At 47.8% G+C, this 25,695-nt stretch overlaps 1 protein-coding gene across 3 annotated transcripts in view; it reads left to right on the forward strand.

Moving 5' to 3' along the window:
* Positions 1–511: 511 nt before the first annotated feature.
* Positions 512–25,695, forward strand: part of LOC121280770 — a 44,230-nt gene continuing 19,046 nt past the window's right edge. For all 3 annotated transcript variants that reach the window (XM_041192946.1, XM_041192947.1, XM_041192949.1), the window contains exons 1-9: positions 512–649; positions 11,642–11,754; positions 14,690–14,828; positions 15,925–16,089; positions 16,880–17,083; positions 17,804–17,930; positions 18,675–18,846; positions 19,594–19,698; positions 19,808–19,910. In XM_041192946.1, coding sequence (XP_041048880.1) covers positions 631–649; positions 11,642–11,754; positions 14,690–14,828; positions 15,925–16,089; positions 16,880–17,083; positions 17,804–17,930; positions 18,675–18,846; positions 19,594–19,698; positions 19,808–19,910 — 1,147 coding nt within the window. In that variant the 5' untranslated portion in view covers positions 512–630. The remainder of the gene's footprint in view (positions 650–11,641; positions 11,755–14,689; positions 14,829–15,924; positions 16,090–16,879; positions 17,084–17,803; positions 17,931–18,674; positions 18,847–19,593; positions 19,699–19,807; positions 19,911–25,695) is intronic.

Consider the following 25,695-nt stretch of genomic DNA (forward strand, 5'->3'; position numbering starts at 1 on the left):
TTAATTTCACAACCCGAGTGTGTTCTGAATTTAATGCTATCAGTTTTCTGGAATGAGAACGGTTTTATATTTTTATCCTCCCTAGACAATTTGCCTTGCACGTGAATTATGTTATATTGTGCCAAACCAGTGAGGTATGTTCTGTAAATTATTCTCCCTGCTCCAATCTCCAGCTGAATTTTGCCTTTATTAAAGATGGCCGCGCCAGGCTCAGTATGACATTTTGAAAAAGCGCATGCGGCATCTTCCCTTGAGGACTACTAAAATATGACAGTGCTGCTGGGGGGGGGAGGAGGGAACATGTGTTAAAGCTGTCGACAAAATGGTTCAGGTTAATATTGTATATATACTTTTCTTTATATAAGTATATTTTTCATAATCAGTTAGTTGATTTTGTTTTGCTGAAATAGTTAATATTTTCAAATCAGAATCGTTTGGTCCCTTTAACTCCCCCACACACTGTTCCAATTGACCTGCTCCTTAGAGGCGGGGCTTCTACCTGCCCATCATTGGTCAGGTTGGGAGAAGATAGAAGTGGTGCAGATTAGTCAAACTGCTTGTGTGAAGGTGGGAAATCGCCGCTAAAACATTGTGCGTGGCTGCCAGTGCGGGAGCTGCACTGTGTTCAGGATGGAGGGTTTGATCTGCGGTGAGTTGTTGTGTGTCCCCGGTGGCGGCGCCGAGGCTGCGGGTTGTTGTGTGAGGCCGCGCCGGCGGGGGTGTGGCGCCGCCATTTTTTCTGCGCTTGGGGCAGCGCGGGGCAGTGTGGGAATTGTAGTTCAACGATCTCAAACTGGTTAGAATGGGATTGGGGTTAAAATGGGATTGGGGTCAGAATAGAATTGGAGTCTGGGTTAGATTGGGATTGGGTTAGAATAGAATTGGGATAGGGGTTAGAATGGGATTGGAGTTTGGGTTAGAATAGGATTAGGATTGGGTTCGAATGGGATTGTGTTAGAAAAGGATTGGCATCGGAGATTGGTTTAGAATAGGATTAGGATGAGGTTATAATTGGATTGGGAATTGGGTTAAAATAGGAACATAGAAAAGTAGAAAATAGGAGCAGGAGTAGGCCATTCAGCCCCTCGAGCCTGCTCTGCCATTGAATATGACCATGGTTGATTCTCTATCTCAACATCATACTCCCACTCTCTCCCCATACTTCTTGACGCCTTTAGGGTCTAGAAAACTATTTCCTTCTTAAATATATCCAGTAACTTGGCCTCCACAGCCTTCTATGGCAGGGAATTCCACAGGTTCGCCACCCTCTTAGTGAAGAAATTTCTCCTCATCTCAGTCCTAAATGTCCTACCTCGCATCCTGACACTATTCTAGACCACCTCCCCAGCCAGAGGAATCATCATACCTGCATCCAGTCTGTCCAGCCTTGTCAGAATTTTATACGTTTCAATGAGATTCCCTCTAATTTTTTTAAACTCCAGTGAATACAGGCCTAGTCGATCCAATCTCTCCTCATACGACAATCCTGCCATCCCTGGAATCAACCTCATAAACCTTTGCTGCACTCCCTCAATGGCAAATATATCCTTTCTTAGGTAAGGAGACCAAAACTGCACACAAGTATCCAGGTGTGGTCTCACTAAGGTCTTGTATAGCTGCAGTAAAACATCCTTGCTCCTGTACTCGAGTCCTCTCTCAATGAAGGCCAACATACCATTTGCATTCTTAACTGCTTGCTGCACCTGCATGCTTGCTTTCAGTGATTGCTGTACAAGGATACCCAAGTACCTTTGTACATCAATGTTTCCCAATGTATCACCATTTAAATAATACTCTGCCATTCTGTTTTTCCTACCTAAGTGGATAACTTCACACTTATCCACGTTATGCTGCATCTGCTATGTATTTGCTCACTCACTCACTTAACCTGTCTAAATCTGCTTGAAGCCTCTGAACATCCTCCTCAACACTCACATTCCCACCAAGTTCCAAGTTTCATAATGTCAGCAAACTTGGAAATATTACATTTGATTCCCTCATCAAAATTATTGATATATATTGTGAATAGCTGGGGCCCAAGCACTGATCTCTGCGGTACCCCACTAGTTACAGAATGGGATTGGAATTGGGTTTGGAATGGGATTAGGGTTGGATTGGAATTGGAGTTTGGGTAAGAATAGGATTTTTCTTTTGTTTTTTTTTAATTCATTCACGGGATGTGGGCTTCACTGGCTGGGCCAGCATTTATTGCCCATCCCTCCTTGTCCTTGAGAAGGTGGTGGTGAGCCACTGTGGGTGTTCCAGGAGTTTGACCCAGCGACATTGAAGGAGCAGTGATATATTTCCAAGTCAGGATAGTGAGTGGCTTGGAGGGGAACTTCCAGGTGGTGGTGTTTCCATTTATCTCCTGCCCTTATCCTCCTAGATGGTAGTGGTCGTGGGTTTGGAAGGTGCTGTCACTGCCTTGGTGAATTCCTGCAGTGCATCTTGTAGATGGTATACACTGCTGCTACTGTGCATTGGTGGTGGAGGGAGTGAATGTTTGTGGAAGGGGTGCTAATTGAGCTGGCTGCTTTGTCCTGGACAGTGTCAAGCTTCTTGAATGTTGTGGGAGCTGCACTCATCCAGTCAAGTGGGGAGTATTCCATCACACTCCTGACTTGTGCCTTGTAGATGGTGGACAGGCTTTGGGAGTCAGGAGGTGATTATGTGTCGCAGGATTCTGACCTGCTCTTGTAGCCACAGTATTTATATGGCTAGTCCAGTTCAATTTCTGGTCAGTGGTGACCCCCAGGATGTTGATAGTGGGGGATCAGTGATGGTAATGCCATTGAACGTCAAGGGGCAATGGTTAGATTCTCTCTTGTTGGAGATAGTCACTGCCCTGCACTTGTGTGGCGCGAATGTTACTTGTCCCTTGTCAACCCATGCCTGGATATTATTGTTGCATTTGGACATGGACTGCTTCAGCAGCTGAGAAGTTGCAAATCATCAGCGAACATCCCCACTTCTGACCTTATGATGGACCGAAGGTCATTGATGAAGCAGCTGAAGATGGTTGGGCCAAGGACACTACCCTGAGGAACTCCTGCACTGATGTCCTGGAGCTGAGGTGACTGACCCTCCAACAACCACAACCATCCTCCTTTGTGCTAAGCATGACTCCAACCAGTGGAGAGTTTTCCCACTGACTCCAGTTTTGCTAGGGCTCCTTGATGCCACACTTGGTCAAATACTGCCTTGTTCTTAAGGGCAGTCATTCTCACCTCACCTCGGGAGTTCAGTTGCTTTGTTCATGTTTGAACCAAGGTCAGGAGCTGAGTGGCCCTGGTGAAACCCAAACTGGGTGTCAGTGAGCAGGTCATTGCTAAGCAAGTGCCACTTGATAGTATTGTTGATAACCCCTTCCATTACTTTACTGATGATGGAGAGTAGACTGATGGGGTGACAATTGGCTGGGTTGGATTTGTCCTGCTTTTTGTGTACAGGACATACCTGGGCAATTTTCCACATGGCCGGGTCGATGTCAATGTTGTAGGTTTTTTTTGGGAGGTTAGAATAGGGTTGGGTGAGAATGAGATTAGGTTGGAATGGGACTGACATGGGGGTTTGGGATAAAATAGGATTGGGGTTTGGGTTAGAATGGGATTGTGATTGGAGTTTGGGTTTGGTAAGAGGGTGGGTTTGTTTTCGGTCCCTGGTCCAAACTACATTCCCTAGCTACCAATTCCTCCCTCTCCCTGACAGCAGTCTGAGATTAAGCCACTCTGTTCACAATGTTGGTGTCACGTTTGATCCCAAGCTGAGCTTCCAACCTCAATTCCTGCAATCACTAAGACCGCATATGTCCACTTCTGTAATATCGCCTGTTCTGGCCCCTGCCTCAGCTCAACCACTGCTGAAACCCCCATTCAGGCCTTTTGTTACCTTTAGACTTGACTATTTCAATGCTATCCTGGTTGGTCTCCCATGACCTACCCTCCATAAACTTGAGATCATATCCAAAACTCTGTGTCTCACCTCGCACTAATTCCTGTTTCCCTATCATCTTCATGCTTGCTGACCTACATTAGCATCCCATCAAGCATGATCCTGATTTTAAAATTCCCATCCTTGTTTTCAAATCCCTCCATGGACTCGCTCCTCCCTATCTCTGCAATCTCTTCCGATCCCTCAACCCTCCAGGATCTCTGCACTCCCCTAATTCTGGTTCTTGATGCAACCCCAGTTTTAATTACTCCACTATTAATGGCCATACCTTCAGTTGACCCGGCCCTAAGTTTTGGAATTTCCTCCCTACGTCTCTCTACCTCTCTTTCCTCCTTTAAGACACTCCTTAATACCTACCTCTTTGACTAAGTTTTTGGTCATTTTACCTAATATCTCCTTATGTGACTCAGTGTTGTGCTTTGTTTTATCATGCCTTAACATTTTACTATATTAAAGGTGCTATATAAATATAAGTGGTTGTTTGGTTAGCGGGCGGACTTGGGGTTCGGGCGAAGAAACCAATTACATGTAATTAAGAGATCATCAGCTTTGGCTGTCTCAAACCCATCATTAATTCTGTTTGAAACAAAGATTACCAGCAAACTAAATAACAATTGATGTGTTTGCTCAGGATTTTATTCTTCTTCCTGTCCTGAAGGCCAGCATCATTGTTCCAGTAGCATACTGTGGACTGGCTCATCCGACGGAACAGGAAAGGCCATTCGGCCCGTTGTCTTGGTGCTGATCGAGGAACCAACTTCTTTTCAGTTAGCGAGTGTTGTTTTTTGCCCTGTGTCTTAAATCTGCGTTCCCTGGGGCAGGGTTTTTTGCTCGGTGGGAGGGCACGTGCCCGACCCACTCGTGCGTGAAATGACGCGCGGTGACATCGGCCGAGCGTTCCGATGTCAGTGTGCGCACTCTCGCGGTATTTCGCTAAGCGGGCGTGCGATGGAGACGCCCACCGTTAATGAAGAGGCTGGTTAAGGCCCTTGACACACCATTTGTCTCCGACTTTACGTAGCCTGTGCGATTTTTCCGGCCATCGCACCTGCAAGCGAGCAGGCGGGCAGAACACAATAAGCAAAAGCTCATCCGCGGCCGGGATAGGAAGGGTCAGCGGCCTTGTCAATGTGAGGAGTTTTGGACCTAACTTGCTGCTGGTTGCTTCTGTGAACTGGACAGCTTCGTCTGGCTTCAGAGCTGCGTTCTGAGCATTTCTAGGCATCATTTCAGGACTCATTGTTGTCTTCCAGGCCCCTGGAGGATTCAGACCGCGTGGGCCTTTCCAGGTATCGGACAGCCTTCCATAACCCTGGTAATGGGGATTGTGGTCTCCGCTGCAGGCACCTCCTCTGAGGAGGAAGAGAGGGGTAGAAGGGAGAGGAGGCCAGATGCCCCAATGCAACTTCCAGGGGAGCGGGGGGGGGGGCAGGGCCAGCAGGCAGTCCAAGGCGAAAGGGGCCACAGAAGACTTCACCATCCTGCTGCCAGGGTTTATAGGCAGCAATACAGCTACCTCAATATGTCTGAGGTGCAGTGCCGAAGGAGGCTCTGTCTCTTAAGGGGGACAGTCACCTCCATCTGTCAGAGGATCGGGCCAGAGATCCGCTCCGACTTTGTAAGTGGACACCCCATGCCAGTGACACTGAAAGTCACAATGGCCCTTAACTTCCATGCCTCTGGCTCTTTCCAGGGCTCGTTGGAGGACCTTTATGAAGTCTCACAATCAGCTGTCCACAGTTGCATCAAGCTGGTGAGAGAAGGTTTGCTCAGGTGGGTACTGACATTCATTCACTACTATAAGGATGAGGCCAGCCAGGCAGAGCGAGTCAGAGGATTTGCAGCGATTGCTGCGTTCCCCCATGTCCAGGGTACAATCGATTGCACACGTATGGCCATCAAGGCACCAGTGGTTCAGCCGGGTGCCTTTGTCAACAGAGAGGGCTTCCACCCCATGAACGTGCAGATAGTGTGTGATCACAAGATGTAGATTCTGCAAGTCTGTGTAAGGTACTCTGGCAGCTCCCATGACACTTACATCCTGAGGAACTCCCATGTGCTGAGGCTCTTCAGTGCTCCAGCCCTACCGGATGGATGGCTGCTGGGTGACAAGGGCTATCCCCTCAAAAGGTGGCTCATGATGCCTCTCTGCCACCCAAGAACAGAGGCAAAGCAGCAGTACAACAGGAACCATGGCACCACAAGGGCAGTCATAGAGAGAACCATAGATCTTCTCAAGATCCACTTTCAATGCCTTGACTGTTCAGTGGGTGCACTGCAATACCCCCCCAGAGCGGGTGTCATTGATAGTGGTTGCATGCTGCACTCTCCACAATCTGGCACTGTCAAGGGGAGACCCAGTGGAGGAAGAAGATCTTGATGCAGCTGCACAGGCCACAGATGATGAGTCCAGTAGTGAGTCTGAGGATGAGCACAGTGAGAAGAGCGCTGAGGGCATAGACACTGACCTGAGTAACCTCCAGGGAGGCAGGGGCACCTGGGATGCTTTGATCCAACACTATCAGCTAGATTACCAAATAAGAATCACCACCACATGCCAGGGCTGCAGGCTCCATACTCGATCGCAGAGAGGAGCATTCCCCTGGCCAACAACATACGCTCTGTGCCTTTGCAATAAAGTTTCAGGAGACACACGTCCATCATTACATAATGGCCTACCCTGCACCTACAGAACAAATGAAGCATCCCAAGGCGAATAGCACAAAATAACATCTCACTTAATTGTGAATGTGAAACATAGCTGAAATGAACATTTACCGATGTCTTTAATCACACCATGAAAAATGTAAAGCAAAACGGGGCAGCAAAGTATTACCCATGATAAGTCCGTCTTGTGCTTAAGGTGCTTTACATTAATGTCTGCGTGTGCTACATCTAAGTGCTCCTGCCTCGCTGGCACCAGCATTGGAGACAGCCTGCTGACTCTGCTGTTTTGTTGGCCTTGATGACCTTGGCGGTTGTCCTGTAGCCAGTGGAGCCTGTGCTGGCTCCGCATGGCAGGGAGCGGCCAGTGCCATGGCTGGCATCTCCCCAGTCTCATCAGATGCCACGGTCACTGACAGGGGGGCGGAGGAGTTGCTGCCATCACCCAGAGTGCCCTGAGAGGAGCCGCAGAGACGACAGGCAGCTCGTGTGCCAACATGAAGTTGCATTGGGCCTCCCTGCTCACCACTGATGGACGGGAACCTAGCTGGCATGCTGGGTGCCCAATTCATCTCCCACACTGACACCGATCAGCTGAGGTCATTGCCGATGTGAGGGCTTGCAGGTCCGAGCGCATCTCCAGGGCCCCCTGATTGAGCTACTGGAGCAACGTCTCCACGAGAGTCGCTATTCTCTCCATGGAGGAGGCATTGCATTTGGCCATGAGGGTCAATGCAGTGGTCATGTTCCGCATGGACTCCTCCACAATGGAGACCATGGTACACATTCCCTCATGTATCTCTGCCAGATCCTCCTGCACATCCCGCTGAACTTCCAGCATCTACTGCCTAATGAACGACACCAGGGGCCCATCATCAGCCATCGACTGGACATTGTCCTGGTCCCCAGCAGTCCTCCAACTGCCGGTGCCCTGGGCACACACTGCCTCTGCCTGCAACTCAAGCAAGTGTGAAGTGTCCTCACCCATGTGCACCGAGATACTAGACGGTGATCTTATGCCCACCGAGGTGCTGGTATCTGCGCTGGTGCCTGCTTGACAGGGAGGGTGTGACGCAGGTATGTGCTCAGCATGGTGGTCCTCAGGGGTCAGGGGTCTTCAGGCTCCTCATAGCGACTGCCTGCTGGTGAGCCTAAAAGGGACAAGAAGGACATGTCATTAGTTTAAGTCATGACGCTGTCACTGTGCATGCCAGGCACCCTGGTGAGACAGAGATATGCATCACGGTGCCCTCGTCTTTCGATTAGCAGTGGGGAATCCAGGTTCGAAGTTCACATCAGTATAGAGACTACACAAGAATGGTTGCAATGACCGACATTCTCAACTCAGTATGCTGCACTCCTACCTTCGTTTGGCACCCCAACCTCACCGCGGCTGCTTGACCGAGGTGCATGGCGCCTCTTCAGCTCCAGGGCCTCCTGCTCATAACACGTGAGGACTAGGAATTTTGGGGGCCCCTGCCAGTCTGCGACCTCTCAATGTTGTTACGTGATGTCTTCTCCTGAAAGGATAGAGGAGCATCGATTAGGCCACTCTCTACCTGCGGCACCATTGCAACCTGGCCAACCCCAGCTGAGGAACACCTCGCAGGGCTCAGCCGATTCGTGACCCTGGAGCCTCGAGGCACTCACTCCAAGCAGTCAGGGCTCATCCCCTTGGCCAGCTCCTGCCTCATTGACATTTTCCACTCACAATCTAACACCGCCGAGGTCCACGGCAGGGGAAGGGCAGCTCTTAACTGTTCTGCAAAGTGACCCATGCCAACACGGTACTCACCCTTCCTTCCCGATCGCAGCAGATCGTAGAAGTGCTTCCAGCACTGGACCCAAGTGTGCCTCGCCACTGTGTGGCTGCTGACCCTGGATGCCGCCCCCTCCCAGGCTTTTTTTTGGTGAGGTGTGGGGGGGAGGGCCTCCTCCTCCCGTCTCTGAGGACAAGGGTTCCCCCCCTGGCTGCAGCCTCCCCCCGGAGGGCTGCGAGGCAAATCACCTGAGAAACGTGGAGGGCCGGTTTCCCTGCTGACCTGCCCGCCCCCCAACCCCCCCCAACCACCACCCCCCCACCTCACCTGGCCGTGTCCAACCACAACGGGATCCAAGGAGATCTGTGGCAGCCTTCCAGGGGCTGCCTGGGCCGGTTTTGAATCGGCCGCAGGGTCGCCATTGGACCTGGCGGACACCATGCCCCTGCCCCCTCCTCACAGAAACCCCAGCCACCTTTTTCACGGTGGGCGGGCCTTAATTGCCGAAATCGCGGTGCGCTGCCGATCGCGGGCGGCAGTCAGCTTCCCGACCACCCCCACCCCCGCCGAGCCCGTACGCCAAGGGTAAAATTCTGCCCCTGGCTACTGACTCTCCCTTTTTGAATTTTGAACACCTCTATTAAATCTCCCCATTACCTCTTTTTTTTGCTTTAATGAAAAGAGTCTTTCACTCAAAGGATTGTGAATCTTTGGAATTCTCCACCCCAGAGAGCTGGGGATGCTCAGACATTGAGTATGTTCAAGAGAGGTCGATAGATTTTTGGGGACGAGGGGATATGGGATGGGGACAGTGCGGGAAGGTGGAGCTGAGGTAGAAGAGGAGCCATGATCTTGTGGAATGGGGGAGCAGGCTCGAGGGGCCGAATGGCCTACTCCAGCTTCTCTTTCTTACGTTCGCTAGCCATCCCTGCCACCATTCTGGTAAATCTCTTCTACACCCAGCCTGAGGGCTTGACATCTTTCTGAAAGCATGTTGTCCAGAGTTGACATAATACTTCAACTGAGGCCTAACCAGTGTTTTATAAAAGTATAAAATGACTTCCTTGCTTATATACTCAATGGCTCCATTTCTAAAGCCCTGGATGTGAAGATTTTTTTTTGAACAGCCTTATTAACATGTTAACATCCTTCCACTCTCAAAACTTGGTGAATGTTTACCCCACCTGCCCGCCAAAGGTCTCTCTGTAGTAAGCGCAATGACCGTTAATGATCTAAAAGAAACTGAAATAATGCCTTCGACCTGCCACCACCTATAATCTCCGTGTTAAGGTCATTGGGAGATGAGGAGAATTTGTTTTACCCTGTGAGTCACTCTGATCTGGAATGTTCTGCCTGCAAGTGTAGTGGAAGCAGATTCAACATTAACTTTCCAAAGTGAATTAGAGAAACGCTTGAAAAGAAAAGTGATTGCAGGGTTTTGAGGAAAGAGTGAGGGGTGAGATTAATTAGATATACCCTTTTTCAAAAAGCTGGCACAGAGACAATGGGCTGATTGGCCTCCATCAGTGCTGTACGCTTCCGAGTGCATTTCTGTAAAGAGAGAGATAGTGGCATGATGAACTATTTTGCTGTAAAGAGCTGTAAAGAGAGGGATAGTGGCATGATGAACTATTTTGCTGTAAAGAGCTGTAAAGAGAGGGATAGTGGCATGATGAACTATTTTGCTGTAAAGAGCTGTAAAGAGAGAGATAGTGGCATGATGAACTATTTTGCTGTAAAGAGCTGTAAAGAGAGGGATAGTGGCATGATGAACTATTTTGCTGTAAAGAGCTGTAAAGAGAGGGATAGTGACATGGTGAACTATTTTGCTAAGCTGCTTTACCCCTTTAAGGCTGCAACCTTTAACTTTGCGAGTAAAATCAATCTGAGGTGGATGATGTGTCTACCTAGCTTCTCCTTAAGTGCAACGATACCATTTGCCTCAGCCACTCCTTGAGGTAGTGAGTCTAACATTCTCACTGCTTTCTGGGTGAAGAGGCTGTCCTGATTTATTAGTGACTATCTTATATTTAAGGAGGTCTTGTGCAGCGGGCAGTGTCCCTGCCTCGGAACCAGGAACCTCCAGGTTTGAGTCCCAGCCCAGGACTTGATGACCAAGTAAGTTGCGCTCGTAAAAGGTTAGTGTGCAGGTACAGCAAGTAATTAGGAAAGCTAATAGAATGTTATCATTTATTGCGAGGGAAATTGAATACAGAAACAGGGAGGTTATGCTTCAGTTATACAGGGCATTGGTGAGACCACATCTGGAGTACTGTGTACAGTATTGGCTCCTTATTTAAGGAAAGATATAAATTCATTGGAAGCAGTTCAGAGAAGGTTTACTAGGTCAATTCCAGGAATGGGCGGGTTGTCTTATGAGGAAAGGCTGGACAGGCTAGGCTTGTATACACTGGAGTTTAGAGGAGTAAGAGGCAACTTGATTGAAACATAAAAGAACGCCAGGGGTCTTGACAGGGTGGATGTAGAGAGGATGTTTCCTCTTGTGGAAGAATCTAGAACTAGGGGTCACTTATTAAAAATAAGGGATTGCCCATTTAAAACAGAGATGAGGAGAAAATTTTTCTCTTAGAGGGTTGTGAGTCTTTGGAACTCTCTTCCTCAAAGGCAGTGGAAACAGAGTCTTTGAATATTTTTAGGCAGAGGTAGATAGATTCTTGATAAGCAAAGGGGTGAAAGGTTATTGGGGGTAGGTGGGAATGTGGAGTTGAGGTTACAATCAGATCAGCCATGATCTTATTGAATGGCAGAGCAGGCTCGAGGGACTGAGTGGCCTACTCCTGCTTCTAATTTGTATGCTCGTATCTATATTTGTAAAACGTGACAAAAGAGTGTGAGTATCAACCTGCAGATTCTTTCAACAGGTGTAAATGGCAGGCGGTAAGAGCAGGAGAGATTCCTGGTCAGCTATGTGATGGAAAGAACGTTGGAGCCTCTACCGTCACTATCTATAGCTCTGGACTACAGCGCGCATGTAAAAGTGCATGTTGTCACAGCGACTCAGACTCCTTGAGTGAGCTGTAACACAGTGCCACAATCTTACATTTATCAGCCCTAGTTCTGGTCTCCTCCACAAATCTCCATGTCCATCCTATCAACCCCTTCATCAATGTAAAGGCCTCTATGAGATAATTTATTATTACTTATCATCCTGTTATTGCTGACCCTGGGTTTAGAGCGTCTTCATATTTTCATATATTTAGCACGGCTCTCAATATTTTTGTGTCATGTCTCTTAATGTTGTGCAGCTGCAAGTGATCAGATCCAAGAAGCTGAACTCACATCACCGCTCGACAGACCAAAGCAAGAGCAGACCAGAGGAAACAGGGCAATCGATGTAAACCTCGGGGATGTGGCTACGGTGAGTTTTGATACATCAGAGGTGGGCTTAAGAAAATGTTTTAACAGCACTATGCTACATCAACTACCTTTGCCCCCACCCCCCACCTGGACCCCCCATGCCTCTCCCCTCCTTTTTTTAAATTCTTTCATGGATGTAGATGTCACTGGCAAAGCCAGCAATTGTTGCCCATCCCTAAAAGCCTTTGAACTGAATGTTTCAGGGGACAGTTAAGAGTCAACCACATTGCCATGTGTCTGGAGTCACATGTGGGCCAGACCAAGTAAGGATGGCAGATTTCCTTCCCTAAAGGACATTAGTGAACCAGGTGGGTCTTTATGACAACCGATGATAGCGTCGTGGTCACCATTACTGAGACTTGCTTTATGTTCCAGATTTATTAATTGAATTTTAAAATTCAGCCGGCTGCTGTGGTGGGATTTTAACCCATGTCCCTAGAGTATTAGCCTGGGCCTCTGGATGACCACTCTAGTAACATTGCCGTTATGTCACCATCTCCTCCTTAAACATTGCAAGGTTACTTTGTAGTTACATTACTGGGCTAATTATCCAGAGGCCTGGACTAATGATTCAGAGATATGAATTCAAATCCCATTGTGGCAGCTGGGGAATTTGAATTCAGTTAATGAAATAAATTGCGATTCAAAAGCTAGTATCACTAATGAAGACCATTAAACTACGAGATTGTCATAAACGCCCATCTGGTTTACTAATGTTCTTCGGGGAAGGAAATCTGTGGTCTTTACCCGGTTTGGCCCATATGTGACTCCAGACTCACAGTAATGTGGCCAATTCTCAACTGTCCTCTGAAATGGCCCAGCAAGACATCTGGTAGTACGAAACCCCTACGCTTACAGTGGTTCCAGAAGGTGGCTCACCACCATCACCTCAAGGGCAATTAGGGATGGGCAATAAATGCTGGCCCAGCCAATGATGTGAGATATCCACATCTCATGAATAAATATTTTTTATAAAGAAAGGGGTGCTGCAGAGGCACTACTTATCTCTGTAAATTCCTCCAGCCCCAGATCCCTTCGAGATACTTGCGTTTCAGTAATTCTGATCTTTTGAGCACCCCTGATCTCCTGCACTCCGCCAATGGTGCCCGTGCCTTAGGCTGCCTCACCCCTGAGCTCTGGAATTCCCTCTTCACCTCCCTCTCCTCCTTTAAGACGTTCCTTAACATCTGCCTCTTTGACCAAGCTTTTGGTCACCCATTCTAGTATTCCCTTATGCGGCTTAGTGTCAAATTTTATTTGATGATTGCTGCTGCCAAGGGCCTTGGAATGCTTGAGTACGTTCAGCTTGCTATATAAATGCAAGTTGTTGCTGTTGAGGCAGGCCATTCAGCTTCTCAAGTCGACACACCAACGCGTAAAATGACGCACGATGACATTGGGCCTGCGTCCTGGCATCATCGCGCGGTCCTGTGATATTTTGTTCGGCTGCACGCCTGCCGATATGTAAACGGCCAGTTAAGGCCATTAGGGAAGTAATTGACGTAATTGTTAACGCTGCCCGTCCAACCTTAAGGTCGGCGGGCAGGTGAAAAGGCCAAGCGGCCTTCGGGTTTTTCAGGAAACCTCATCCACGGGCGGGATGAGGTTTCCTAAAGTTTTTAATTAACTAAATAAAAAAAATTTTCCCTCAATATAAAAACATGTCCCATCTCATTGACACAGTCACGTGAGATGGGACATGTTTAAATAAATTCTTACACCTTTTATTTAATTGATTCAATCTCCCTGAGGCATGGAGCTGGGTGGGCCTTAATTGACCTGCCCGTGTAAAATCAGCTGCGCTCCCACCATGCCCACCCACTGCCTAAAATATTCAGGCCCTAATGTAATTGCACTTTGCTTGCCCCAGTGCAAGGTCCAAGACTTGCCACAAAGTCTAAGAATTCAACTTCTAAAATGGGAGCCCTTCAATTTCTCTGCTGTTTGAGAAGAAACTCATTGGCTGCTCACACAGTACAGTAATGTTACCCAGCCAGGTTCTCCAGGGTAAGTACAGGAGATGGTCAGGATCTAAGCTTGAATAAGCCCTAAACTATTTTGGAAGAAAGGCGGAAAGACCTTACATTTACATAGCACCTGTAACTTGGAGAAGCTGTGGTTGTTTAGTTTGGTACAGAGGAGGCTGAGGGGAGATTTAATTGAGGTGTATAAAAATTCGGAGAGGCTGAGATGGGCTCTTTCTAGCCACTCTTATTTTCCTTAGCAGCTTTGGTCAGTGACCGGGGGAACATAGATTGAAAATAATTGGTAGAAGGATTAAGGGGGAGTGAGAAGTTTTTTCACCCAAAGGGTGGTGGGGGTCTGGAACTCCCTGCCTGAAAGGCAGATACCCGCAATACTTTAAAAGCAAAACTTGGACGTGCACCTGAATTGCTATAACTGACAGGCCAACTATTCAAGAGCTTGAAAGTGGGATTAGGCTGAGTAGTTCTTTTCTAGCTGGCATTGACCCAATAGGCTGAATGGCCGTGTCTGCGTTAAAGCTTCTATGTTTCTAATTCAAGACATTCCAAAACACATTACATTTTAAAACGCATTACAACCAATGAAATACTTTCGGTGTGTAGTCAGTTTTTGAAATAATGCAGCAACTAATTTGCCCACAGCAAACTCCCCCACACAGCAATAAGGTAAATGACCATTGGATTTGTTTTAGTGATGTTGATGGGGGTGAATATTGGCCAGGACACTGGGGAGAACTCCCCTGGTCCTCAAATAGTGCTGCGAGATCATTTCTGGTTGCCTGCCAGGGTAGATAGAGTCTCAGCTGATCCAAAACCTGGCACCTCTGGTAGAGGTACCACCTTGTCTTGTGGTACGAATCTCTGTTGTTTGGCTTCAACCCACCAAGTCTGCCTTAGTTACAGATCCTGCGCGACCCATTGATTAAAGTCTTCTGTTGTCTCTGCGTTTAGGAGGCTGTCCATCAGGAATCCAGTGTGGCTGAGGGAAGGAGTCGAAGAATCTGCAGGAAGAGGTCCTTTTCACCTGAAGTAGAAACTGTGTTCAGGACGAAGGCGAAACGGAAGATTAACCCACCGAAATCAAAATCAGGCAGGGCATTTAAACCCACCTCATTGTCTGAACTTGACATGGTTGTTGATTTTGCCACACACTTCACTGGTAGACATTTATATCGCATTTCCACTGCACTTACACAGCTGGATGTATCTGCTGGGCACACATTGACTGGTGTTGCCTACTCCAAAGGTAAAATGCCTTACATGGTGTTTTTCTCCTTGAGAAACCATCTAGCCTAATCCCCAACCACTTGTTCCACATCTTCAGTACATTAAGTATCCTGTGTATCTACACATTTCCTATCCAGTAGCTTCCCTCCTTGTTGTCACAATTTTAGTTGTGCTTTTTCCGATAACATTTAACATTGGAAATGACTGTGATGGGGAATTGCCCTCCATTGGATAGGTATGCCAGTGACACTGTAGTACAGGCCACAGCCACTGAGTGGCAGTGTTGCTTCCTTGTCCTCTAACTTACTAAGAACATCGCCATGTTTGGCATCCTCTTGTTTCCTTTTGATCATTCATTTCCAGCCAATTCCTTATCAAAAGAGTTATGGACGCCTTTCCAGCATAACGGCTGAGAATCCCGCGTTGTAACTGCCCTTTTAACTATTTCCCTGCTGATCTTAAGTGGCTGCTCTCTCAGCCTATGTTTGTGGACTGTAGCGGCGCAGAAGGCGGTCATTCAGCCCATCCTACCTGTGCCGGATCTTTGAAAGAGATGTCCATTTAGTCCCGTTCCCCTCCTTGCCCCATTGCCCTGCAGATGTGTCCTTTTCAGGCATGTATCCAATCCTCTCCTGAAAGTTACTGTTGAATCTGCTTCCACTGCCCTTTCAGGCAGCGCATTCTGTTCATGATTTCTCTTCACGTTGTCTCTGGTTCTTTTGCTAATTGTTATAAACCTGCGTCCTCTGGTTACTGACCTTCCTGTCAGTGGAAACAGTTTCTCCTTATTTAGGCTATCAAAGCCCTTCACGATTTTGAATAACTCTGGGAAAGTTTCTTTCTGAGGTCTGCTCGGAGTAATCACGCGCTTCATGTTTCTCCTCGGAGCTGGACGATTGGCTGCGTTGGCTGATGGTTTTTTTAAAAAAAAATATATATATATTTTTCTACTCCGCTAGGGAAAAGGGCAGGGGTCGAATTCTGCTGCGATATCTGCAAATCCGCATCCATCACCAATCCCCACCGTCGCGGTAATAGGCTGAAGGAGTCGGGCTATAACCCATCGCCCCGTTGGAAGAACGACCCAAAGACAGGACAAGTCCTGACGCTGTGTAACGCATGCGGTAAGCGGCCCAGGAGATCTGTCTGTGTATTGCGGCCGGACATGCCAACACTTCCTCTTTTTTTTACCCTAGCAGCGGAGGCTTTTGTACCAGGTTCATGGACGGGGCCGGTCTTGAAGACTCAGTGAAGCAGCAATGGCCTGGAGAGAGCGAGAGAGAGAGCGAGAGAGAGAGAGACTAGCAGGGCAAGGGCAGGGCCAGATGCCACCTGCATGCCGGTGCCCCTGCGGGGCGCAGTCTCAGAGTGGGGGTGGTGGGAGCTCATAACTCTGTTCGCTGTCTCCGCGGCCCCAACTGGGGTCATAACCCAAAGTTTGGGAACCGCTGTTGTAAACAGTGCAGAGGCCATTTGCTTCTAACGCCTACAGGCGATGCCATTTGTCCAATGTTAGTAAACCAACGGTCACTGTGTTTATTTTAGTTTAAAAACAAAATGGGGAGTGAGCATTGACACCACTTGTCAGTTAATGAGGTGAAGGCAAGGTGGGTCTAATGGGACTTGCGGCAAACAATTTCTATTTAATCAGAGTCTCCATGTACTGCAGCAAGCAGAACTCCTGACTGAGCTCTCCCAGGAGTCTCAATATAAGCAAAGTGATTTCCCAAGCAAGTTGCAATTAGTGGAGGATAGTAACATTTTGAATTATGTGTGTAAAATCAATCCCAGTCACCTACAGGGCTGTTTGATTGCGGGGTGGGGGGGTGGTTGGAATCATTTGCTCTCAGGCCAGGACTTGTGGTGTCCCTATAGGCAGTCTTTAATAAAAATTTACCTTCCTGCTTGCTTAAGGGTTGGCGTTTGGCAGGCCCCGACTTCCTCACTCACCTTGCACAGGTGTGGACGCCGATGAACGCAGAAAGCATCAGGATGCCCTCCAGGCGTTTGCTTCGTTCCTGACGGAGTTGCTGGGAGACCAGGATGCTGAGAAGCTGTGCTGCCCTCTGTTTGTGAAGAAACCGTGTCAATGTCTACAGAACTACATCAAAAGGACAGGTTGGAGGATGCATGAGAACCTCCCCCCCCGCCCAAAAAAAATGCTGGTCCGTAACTCATTCCCCAACTTTAATCGCTCTGCCATTGAGGGCTGTGCCATCGGCTGCCTGGGCCCTGAGCTCTGGAATCCCCTCCCTAAACCTCTCTGCCTCTCTGTCATCCTAAAACCTACCTCTTTGACTAAGCTTTTGACCATCCGCCCTAAGCTGGGTGTCAAATTTTGTTTTATAATCACTCCTGCGTAATACCTTGGGATGTTTTATAGTGTTAAAGATGCAGTATGAATGCAACTTTAGCACCAATCAAGCCTGTGTTATCAGTGTTCCTAGATTCCTAAGAAGCTGTTAATGTTTCATTCCTCTCGCCCTCCACCCCCCCACCCCGCCAAGTACAATTCCTGCTGTACCTCAGCCTAGTGGCCATTATTCATATGTGAGTGTGGCTCGATGGGGTAGCACTCTCGCCTCAGAGCTAGAGGCTTTTTAGTTCATGTTCCAATGCAGTGAATTAAGCACACAATCTAAGCTGGCAATCCGTGGTGCAGTACTGAGGGAGTGCTGCACTGTCTTTTGGATGAGGCGCGCAATTGACTTCCTGCTGGTATTTACCCCTCCTACTTCATCGTGCTGTAGGGGTGTTCTCCAAAAATTGTAAATCAGTGTTTTGTGTCCAGAATAGCTTGTGGTTACAGACTGATTTCCATTTTCTCTATCCCTTCAGGGGATGAGCTGAGTGAATGTCGGCATCGAGCTGTGAAACTCCTGCAGCTGCTAAAGGAAGCCAGGCGTCTCAGTTTATTGAAGTGCTATGATGAAAACCAAGTACAGCAGCTGGACAAATCTCGAAAGCAAGTAACGTCATTACTGTTTGAGTTAAACCTGTTTCTTGCAACTGGTATCCAAAGGGTTTGCCTGTTTTTTTTTTTTCTGGATTGAATGTGCTAACCAGCTAAATCACCTCTCGCTGATCGCATGTTTTAAAGTGCCGCTCTCTCCCAAAGTATTTTCTTGACTCGTATTTCTGTGCTGCTAAATTCAGCCTGTAAAGGGTTAACTCCCAAGTGACTCGTGCCATTTATTTTGACAGCAAGTCAGCAGCCTGCAAGATTTTGCTTAGATTCACACAGTGGTTGTCCATGTTTTGGTATATTCACACCCTTCCCCTGGGGGATGATGCCGAGTACTGGAACGATTTGGGATGAATGCATCAACCACATTAATACCAGCCGATCATCCTGTATGGTGGAGAGATTTTACCAGCTCCCACAGCCCATGTGACAAGGGAGAGGAGGTGGTGGGGGTGGGGTTGTTGCAGGGTGGCAGGCACAAGAGTCCTCAGATTTCCTCAATCATCACTTGACAGAACTGTCAGGGTTGGGGATCAAACCCTGCACCTTTTGTCTCCCAGGCAGGGTCACTATCTTCAAACCAAAGGCTTGCTCCTTCGCACAGTGGTGATTTGAAGTGATAATTTGTCAGTGTTGGACTGGTCACGTTGGTTGTCCACCACCTTGGGCCAGCCCACGCACTGTGATAGACCTCCCGGGTGCCCAATCCAGTTACAGTGTTAAAAGTGTGCGTTGTTCTTTCAGAGGGGGCATAGGATTGGGCAATGGTCAACGGAAGTCAAAGGCGTTTGAGGAGTTTGTACTGAAGAATCGCACCACGTTGAAAAATGAGTTGAAATTGTGTGAACGAGCCACCCAACGTATCTTGGGCTACTCCAACAACTTCCTGCACAAGAAGTTGAAAACTGACCCTGAGGTAAAATAAAATGTGCCAGACTAGAACCCAGATGACCGAACCATTCTGTTGTCGTACTTCCTCCTATCGATGGTTGTGCCAGCCGTAGCTCAGTGAATAGCTTTCTCACATGGAGCCAGAAGGCTGTGGGCTCAGATCCCAGCACCAAATCGAGGCTGGCACTCCAGTGCAGTGATGAGAGGGTGCTGCACTGTCAGTCAGAAATGCCATCTTTCAGATGTGACATTAAACTGTGGCCCACTCTAGCCCCTCAGTTGGGTGTAAAAGATTCCATGGCACCCATCTGATTCAGTAATGCCCTTTTAGGGAAGGACATCTGCTGTCCTTACCTGGCCTGGCCTACATGTGACTCCAGACCCACAGCAATGTGGTTGGCTCTGAGCAAGGGCAGTTAGGGATGGGCAATAAATGCTGACCTAGCCAGCAATACCCACATCCCATGAACGAATTAAAAAAAAACTATTTTGAAGATGAGCAGGGGAGTTGTCTCTGGTACTCTGGCCAATAATTATCGCTCAGTCAACATCAGACAAAACAGATTATCTGGTCATTATCATATTGCTGTTTGTGGGAGCTTGCTGTGTACAAATTTGCTGTATGTTTCCTACATTGCAACAGTGACTACACTTTAAAAGTACTTCATTGGTTGTGAAGGCTTTTTGCACATGGTGAGGTTGTGAAAGGTGCTAAATAAATGCAAGACGGTCTTTCATTGCCTACTGTACTGGTTCCTTCAAATTTCCACAGAAAGGAGAGCGAGTTAAAAGGACTAAAGGGAAGGGAGCCCTGGGACTCCTGAAACCAATTACCGAACTTTTGAAGGAGAGATGTTGTGTGGACAACTGTGTCTCGGTGAGTTGGCCTGCCTTTTGTTGGAGGTTAACTTTCCAAAAAGTCCATTTGTTGATAGGAATGCAAGAAGTGGACGTTTGATTGAAAGACTCCTCGGTTGCTTTTGCAGATGGCGCACACTCATGGGCGCTTGCTTCACCTCTGGAGGGAGTGTGCCTCGAAAGGACAGGCTGAAGCACGGAGGGCTCTGGCTGAGATGCTGACACCTTCAGGTGGGTTGTGAAAATTGAACTAAACACCAACTTATCCTGTTCTGTTTAGGTAAAATAACCAACACATGCTGGACTGTTTTGATAGGAATACTTTATCAATATATTGTATAGAAACTACAGCACAGAAACAGACTGTCTGGCTTATGTCAATGTTTATAGTCCACACCCTCTTTATCTCAACGTTTCCTTCTATTCCTTTCTCCCTTGTATATTTACCTAGTTTGTGATTAAAAACAAATCTAGCTATTCACCTCAATCACTCCTTGTTACAATAAAAGCAAAATATTGCAGGTGCAGGAAATCTGTAATAAAAGCAGAAAATGCTGGAAAGCTCAGCAGGTCTGGCAGCATCTGTGGAGCGAGAAACAGAGTAAACGTTTCAAGTCTGTATGACTCTTTGTTAGAGCTGGAGAGAGGTAGAAATGTGATGGGTTTTATACTATTGAAGAGAAGGGGTGGAGCAGGTGAAGCAAAATAGAAGGTCAGGGATAGGTCTGGGCTCGGGAGAGATTTGACATACATGTCATGGACACAGGGCAAAGGGAGTGCTAATGTTAGTGTTAAAGACTAAGGCAGGTGTTAATAGTGGTACGATGGTGAGTTAGCAGAATGTGTTATTACCAGAACAAGGGTCAGCGCTCTCCGAAAGCAAAACATGAGAACAAGTTACTGGCCCTTGTTGGGGGAGGGGGTTGGGAAAAAAATATCAAGATGGAGGACAGTGTTCATGATCTGAAGTTGTTGAGCTCAACGATAAGTCCAGAAGGCTGTAGAGTGCCTAATCGAAAATGAGGTGCTGTTCCTCCGGTTTGCATTGGACTTCACCGGAACATTGTGGCAGGTAAGGACAGAAATGTGAGCATGGAAGCGACATGGTGAATTGAGATGGCAAGCGACAGGAAGGTCAGGGTCATGCTTATGGACTGAATGAAGGTGTTCCGCAAAGTGGTCACCCAGTCTGTGTTTAGTCTCCCCAGTGTAGAGGAGACCACATTGTGAGCAGCGACAATTTCCCCTTTAACTTGTCTCACTTCCTCCAAATAAAAGACCAAATAATATGGATACCCGCATGGGCCTCAGTTGGGCCTGTCTTTTTGTAGGGTACGTGGAACATTCCTTGTTCCAGTCCTACTCTGGCCCCCTCCCACAATTCTTTCTCTAGTACAGCGATGACTTTCTCAGTGCCACTTCGTGCTCTCGTCTGGACCTGGAAAAGTTTTATCAATTTTGCTTCCAGTTTCCACCTCTTTCTCACCTTCACATGGTCCATATTAGACACTTCCCTTCCCTTGATTTCTCTGCCTCCATTTCTGGTGATAGACTGTCTACCAACATTCATTACAAGCCCACCCACTCTCATAGCTACCTTGACTACACTTCTTCACACCCTGCTTCCTGTAAGGACTCCATCCCGTTCTCCGGTTCCTCCATCTCTGTCGCATCTGTTCTGATGATAACTGCCTAGCAGAACAACGCTTCTGACGTGTCTTCCTTTTTCATGAGTTGAGGTCTCCCCCTCACTGTGCCCAACCCACTTCCCACACTTCTGCTGTCACCCATGCCCCTCCATCCCAGAATCATGACAGGGTCCCTCTTGTCCTCACTTACCACCCCAGCAGCCTCTGCATTCAAAGGATCGTCCTCTGCCATTTCCACCAACTCCAGCATGGTGCCACCACCAAACACATCTTCCCCTCCCCTCCGTCAGCATTCCGTAGGGACCATTCCCTCCGTGATACCCTGGTCCGCTCCTCTATCACCCCCAATACCTCATTCATTTCCCATGGCACCTTTTCATATAATCACAGGAGGTGTACCACCTGCCCCTATCCCTCTTCATTGTCCAAGGCCCCAAACATTCCTTTCAGGTGAAGCAGTGATTCACTTGCACTGCTTTCAATTTAGTCTACTGGACTCGCTGCTCACAATGTGGTCTGCCCTGCATTGGGGAGACTAAACGCAGACGGGGTGACCGTTTTGCGGGACACCTTCGATCTGTCCGCAAAGCATGACCCCGACTTTCCTGTCGCTTACCCCATTTCAATTCGCCACCCTGCTCTCGTGCCCACGTGTTCGGTCCTTGGCCTGCTGCAATGTTCCGGTGAAGCCCAACGCAAACTAGAGGAGCAGCACCTCATCTTCCGATTAGGCACTTTACAGCAGCCCATGTCCAATCTCTTCACTCGGGAGGGGCCACATTTCAAAGTTTTTCTCACTCAAGGGGCTGTTGAGCAAATTTCGGAAAGATGAGATTTGGCATAACTTTAAACATGAATTTCAAAAAAAAAATTGAGGAAAAAGAAGAAACAACTTGCTGAGCAAAAAATAAAACAATGTCAAAGCAATGAATTGATCATTTTGAAAAATGGATAATAAATAAAGATGACCATTAAAACCATGGCACCCTTAATTCAGAAAGGGAGGGAGGCAGAAAGCAGGTAACTGTAGGCCAGTTAGCTTAACATGTGTCATTGGGAAAATGGCGGAGCTTATTATAAAGGATGTAAAAGCAAAGCATTCAGAAATACATAATATAATCAAGCAGGGTCAGCATGGCTTCATGAAGGGGAAATCATGCCTGACAAATTTATTAGAATTCTTTGAGGAGGTAACAAGCAGGATAGATAAAGGTGAACCAGTAGATGTAATATATTTGGGTTTCCAAAAGGCGTTCGATAAGGTAGCGCACATCAGGCTATTTAATAAGATAAGAGCCCATGGTGTTGGGGGTAGTATATTAGCATGGATAGAAGATTAGCTAACTAATAGAAGACAAAGAGTTGGGATATAGGGGGCATTTTCAGGATGGCAACCTCTAATTAGTGGAGTGCCTCAAGGATCAGTGCTGAAGCCACAATTATTTATAATATATACTAACAACTTAGATGAGGGAAATGAATGTACGATCGCCAAGTTTGCAGATGACACAAAAATAGGTGGGAAGGCAAGTGGTGAGGATGACACAGAGTCTATGGAGGAACATAGACAGGTTAAGTAAATGGGAAAAAACTTGGCAGATGGAATATAATGTGGGAAAATGTGAGGTTATGCACTTTGGCAGGAAGAATAGAGGAGCTGAATATTACTTAAATGGGGAAAGACTGCAGAAAGCTGCAGCACAGAGAGATTTGGGGGTCCTCGTGCATGAATCCCAAAAAGCTAACATACAAGTTCAGCAGGTAATAGGGAAGGCAAATGGAATGTTGGCCTTTATTTCAAAGGGAATGGAGTATAAAAACTACACAAGTCACTAGTTAGACCACATCTAGAATACTGTGAACAGTTTTGGTCCCCTTATCTATGAAAAGATATACTGGCATTGGAGGCAGTCCAGAGAAGGTTCTCTAGGTTGATCCCGGGTATGGAGGGATTTTCTTATGATGAGAGGTTGTGTAGGTTGGGCCTATACTCATTGGAGTTTAGAAGAATGAGAGGTGACCATATTGAAACATATAAGATTCTTAGGGGGCTTGACAGAGTAGATGCTGAGAGGTTGTTTCCCCTTGTGGGAGAGTCTAAGACCAGAGGGCATAATCTCAGAGTAAGGGGGCGTCCATTTAAACAGAGATGAGGAGGAATTTCTTCTCTCAGAGGGTAGTTAATCTGTGGAATCCTTTACCGCAGAGGGCTGTAGAGGTTGGCTGGTTAAGTATATTCAAGGCTGAGATAGGCAGATTTTTAATCAGTAAGGGAATCAAAGGTTATGGAGAAAAGAGAGGAAAGTGGAGTTGAGGATTATCAGATCAGTCATGATCTCATTGAATGGCAGAGCAGGCTCAATGGGCCAAATGGCCTACTCCTGCTCCTACGTCTTATGGTCTCAGGGTAGGGTGACTGTGTGTGTGTGTCCAGCTCACTCCCAGCCTGAGACTGGAGTGAGCCAGATTTATGCACACACTCTCCCCTTTCCCTCCCTCTCTCACACACACCCTCCCCCACTCTCCCCCCTCATACGCTGTCCCCCACATGCTCCCCCTTCCCCTGACACGCTCCCCCTCCCCCACCCTCCCCCTCCCCTTCCTCTCCCTCACTCTTCCCCTCAACCTCCTCCACAGCCCCCACTCTCCCCCTCCCCCACACACTTTCTCTCCTCTTTCTCCCTTTCTCACAGTCTCCACTCACTCACACTCAGGTGGGCCCTGCTCCGCCTTTCCCAGGCCCCATTCCGGCTATCCCGTGGCCCACCCCGGCTCCCTTGAGCCCTGCTCCACCTTTCCCGGGCCCCATTCTGGCTCCCTCGGGCCCTGCTCTCAGCGCCCCCCCCCCTCCTCCAGGCCTTGCTCTCGCTCTCTGTTGCGCCCTGAAACTTACCCAAAAACTTACCTTCCCTCTGTTTGCTGCTCGTCCAATCGCAGGCTGGTTTCTCTCTGCAGTTGCTCTGGTGGAGGAACCAGCCTATGATTGGATGAACAGCTTTACAGGATTTTTCAAATATAAGTCAGCTGAATATCCAACAAGTTGGGCGGGCCTAGTCCAGAGGTCTCGGGGGGCCGCAACCTAGCCCAGGGGCCATGTGTTGGACAAGCCTGCTTTACAGCCTTCTGGACTTAACATTGAGTTCAGCAACATCAGACCGTGAACTCTGACCCCCATTTTGATATATTTTTTTCCAACCTCCTCCCCCCACCAGGGCCAATCTGTAATTTGTTCCCATGTTTTGCTTTCGGGGAGCGCTGGCCCTTGTTCTGCCTTTAATACATTTTGCCAACTGATCTTCATGCCACGTTCCTTTCTCAACCCCCATGACTTGATGCTTGACCATACGATCCTCCCCCATTGTCTGTCCACTGTCGTCCAGCTGGGTGAAACTGCCGTCACCCGGTTCTGTTCTTATCTAATTGTAGCCAGAGAATTGCTGGCAATGGCTTCTCTTCTTGTTCACTCACTGCTGCCTCTGTCATTCCCCCCAAGGATCTGTCTTTGTCCCTCTCCTATTTCTCATCTACATGCTGCCCCTCGGTGACATCATTCGAGGCGCAGCATTCGTTTCTACATGTACGCCGGTGGCATCCAGCTCTGCCTCGCCTCCACATCTCTTGAATCCTCCACTGTTGCTAGATTGTCAGACTGCTTATCTGACATTCAGTACTGGACGAGCAGAAATTCCCCCCCAATTAAATATTGGGAAGACTGAATCCATTGCTTTCCATCCCTGCTCCATACTCTGTTCCCTATCTACCAACTCTATCCTGCTCCCTGGCATCAGTCTGTGATTAAGCCAGCCTGTTCACAGCTTTGGTGTCATATTTGACCCCGAGATGAGCTTCCAACTTCATTTGCACCATCACTGAGACTGTCTGTTTCCACCTCTGTAACATCACCCGACTTTTCCCGTGTCTCTGCTCATCTGCTGCTACGATCCTCATTCATGCCTTGGTTATCTCAAGGCTCAGCTATTCCACTGCACTCCTGGCTGGTCTCTCGCATCCTACTCTTAGTAAACTTGAGGTCATCGAAAACTCTGCTTACCCGTGTCATCAAATCCCATTCCTCCATCACCCCTTTGCTCGCTGATGTACATTGGCTCGCAGTCAAGCCAGTCTTGATTTTAAAATTCTCATCCTTGTTTTCAAATCCCTCCATGACCTCGGCCCTCCTTATCTCTCTCATTTCCTCCAGCCCCACAACCCTCTGGGATATCTGCACTCCTCTAGTTCTAGCCTCTTGTGCACCCCCCATTTTAATAGCTCCGCCCACAGTTGCCTAGGCCTAAGCTCTCTAACTCCCTCCCTTACACCTCTTTGCCTCGCTACCTTGCTTTCCTTCTTTAAACCCTCCTTTAAAA

Source organism: Carcharodon carcharias, chromosome 8 (assembly GCF_017639515.1).
Source record: "Carcharodon carcharias isolate sCarCar2 chromosome 8, sCarCar2.pri, whole genome shotgun sequence".
In the NCBI taxonomy this organism is placed as follows: Eukaryota; Metazoa; Chordata; class Chondrichthyes; order Lamniformes; family Lamnidae; genus Carcharodon; species Carcharodon carcharias.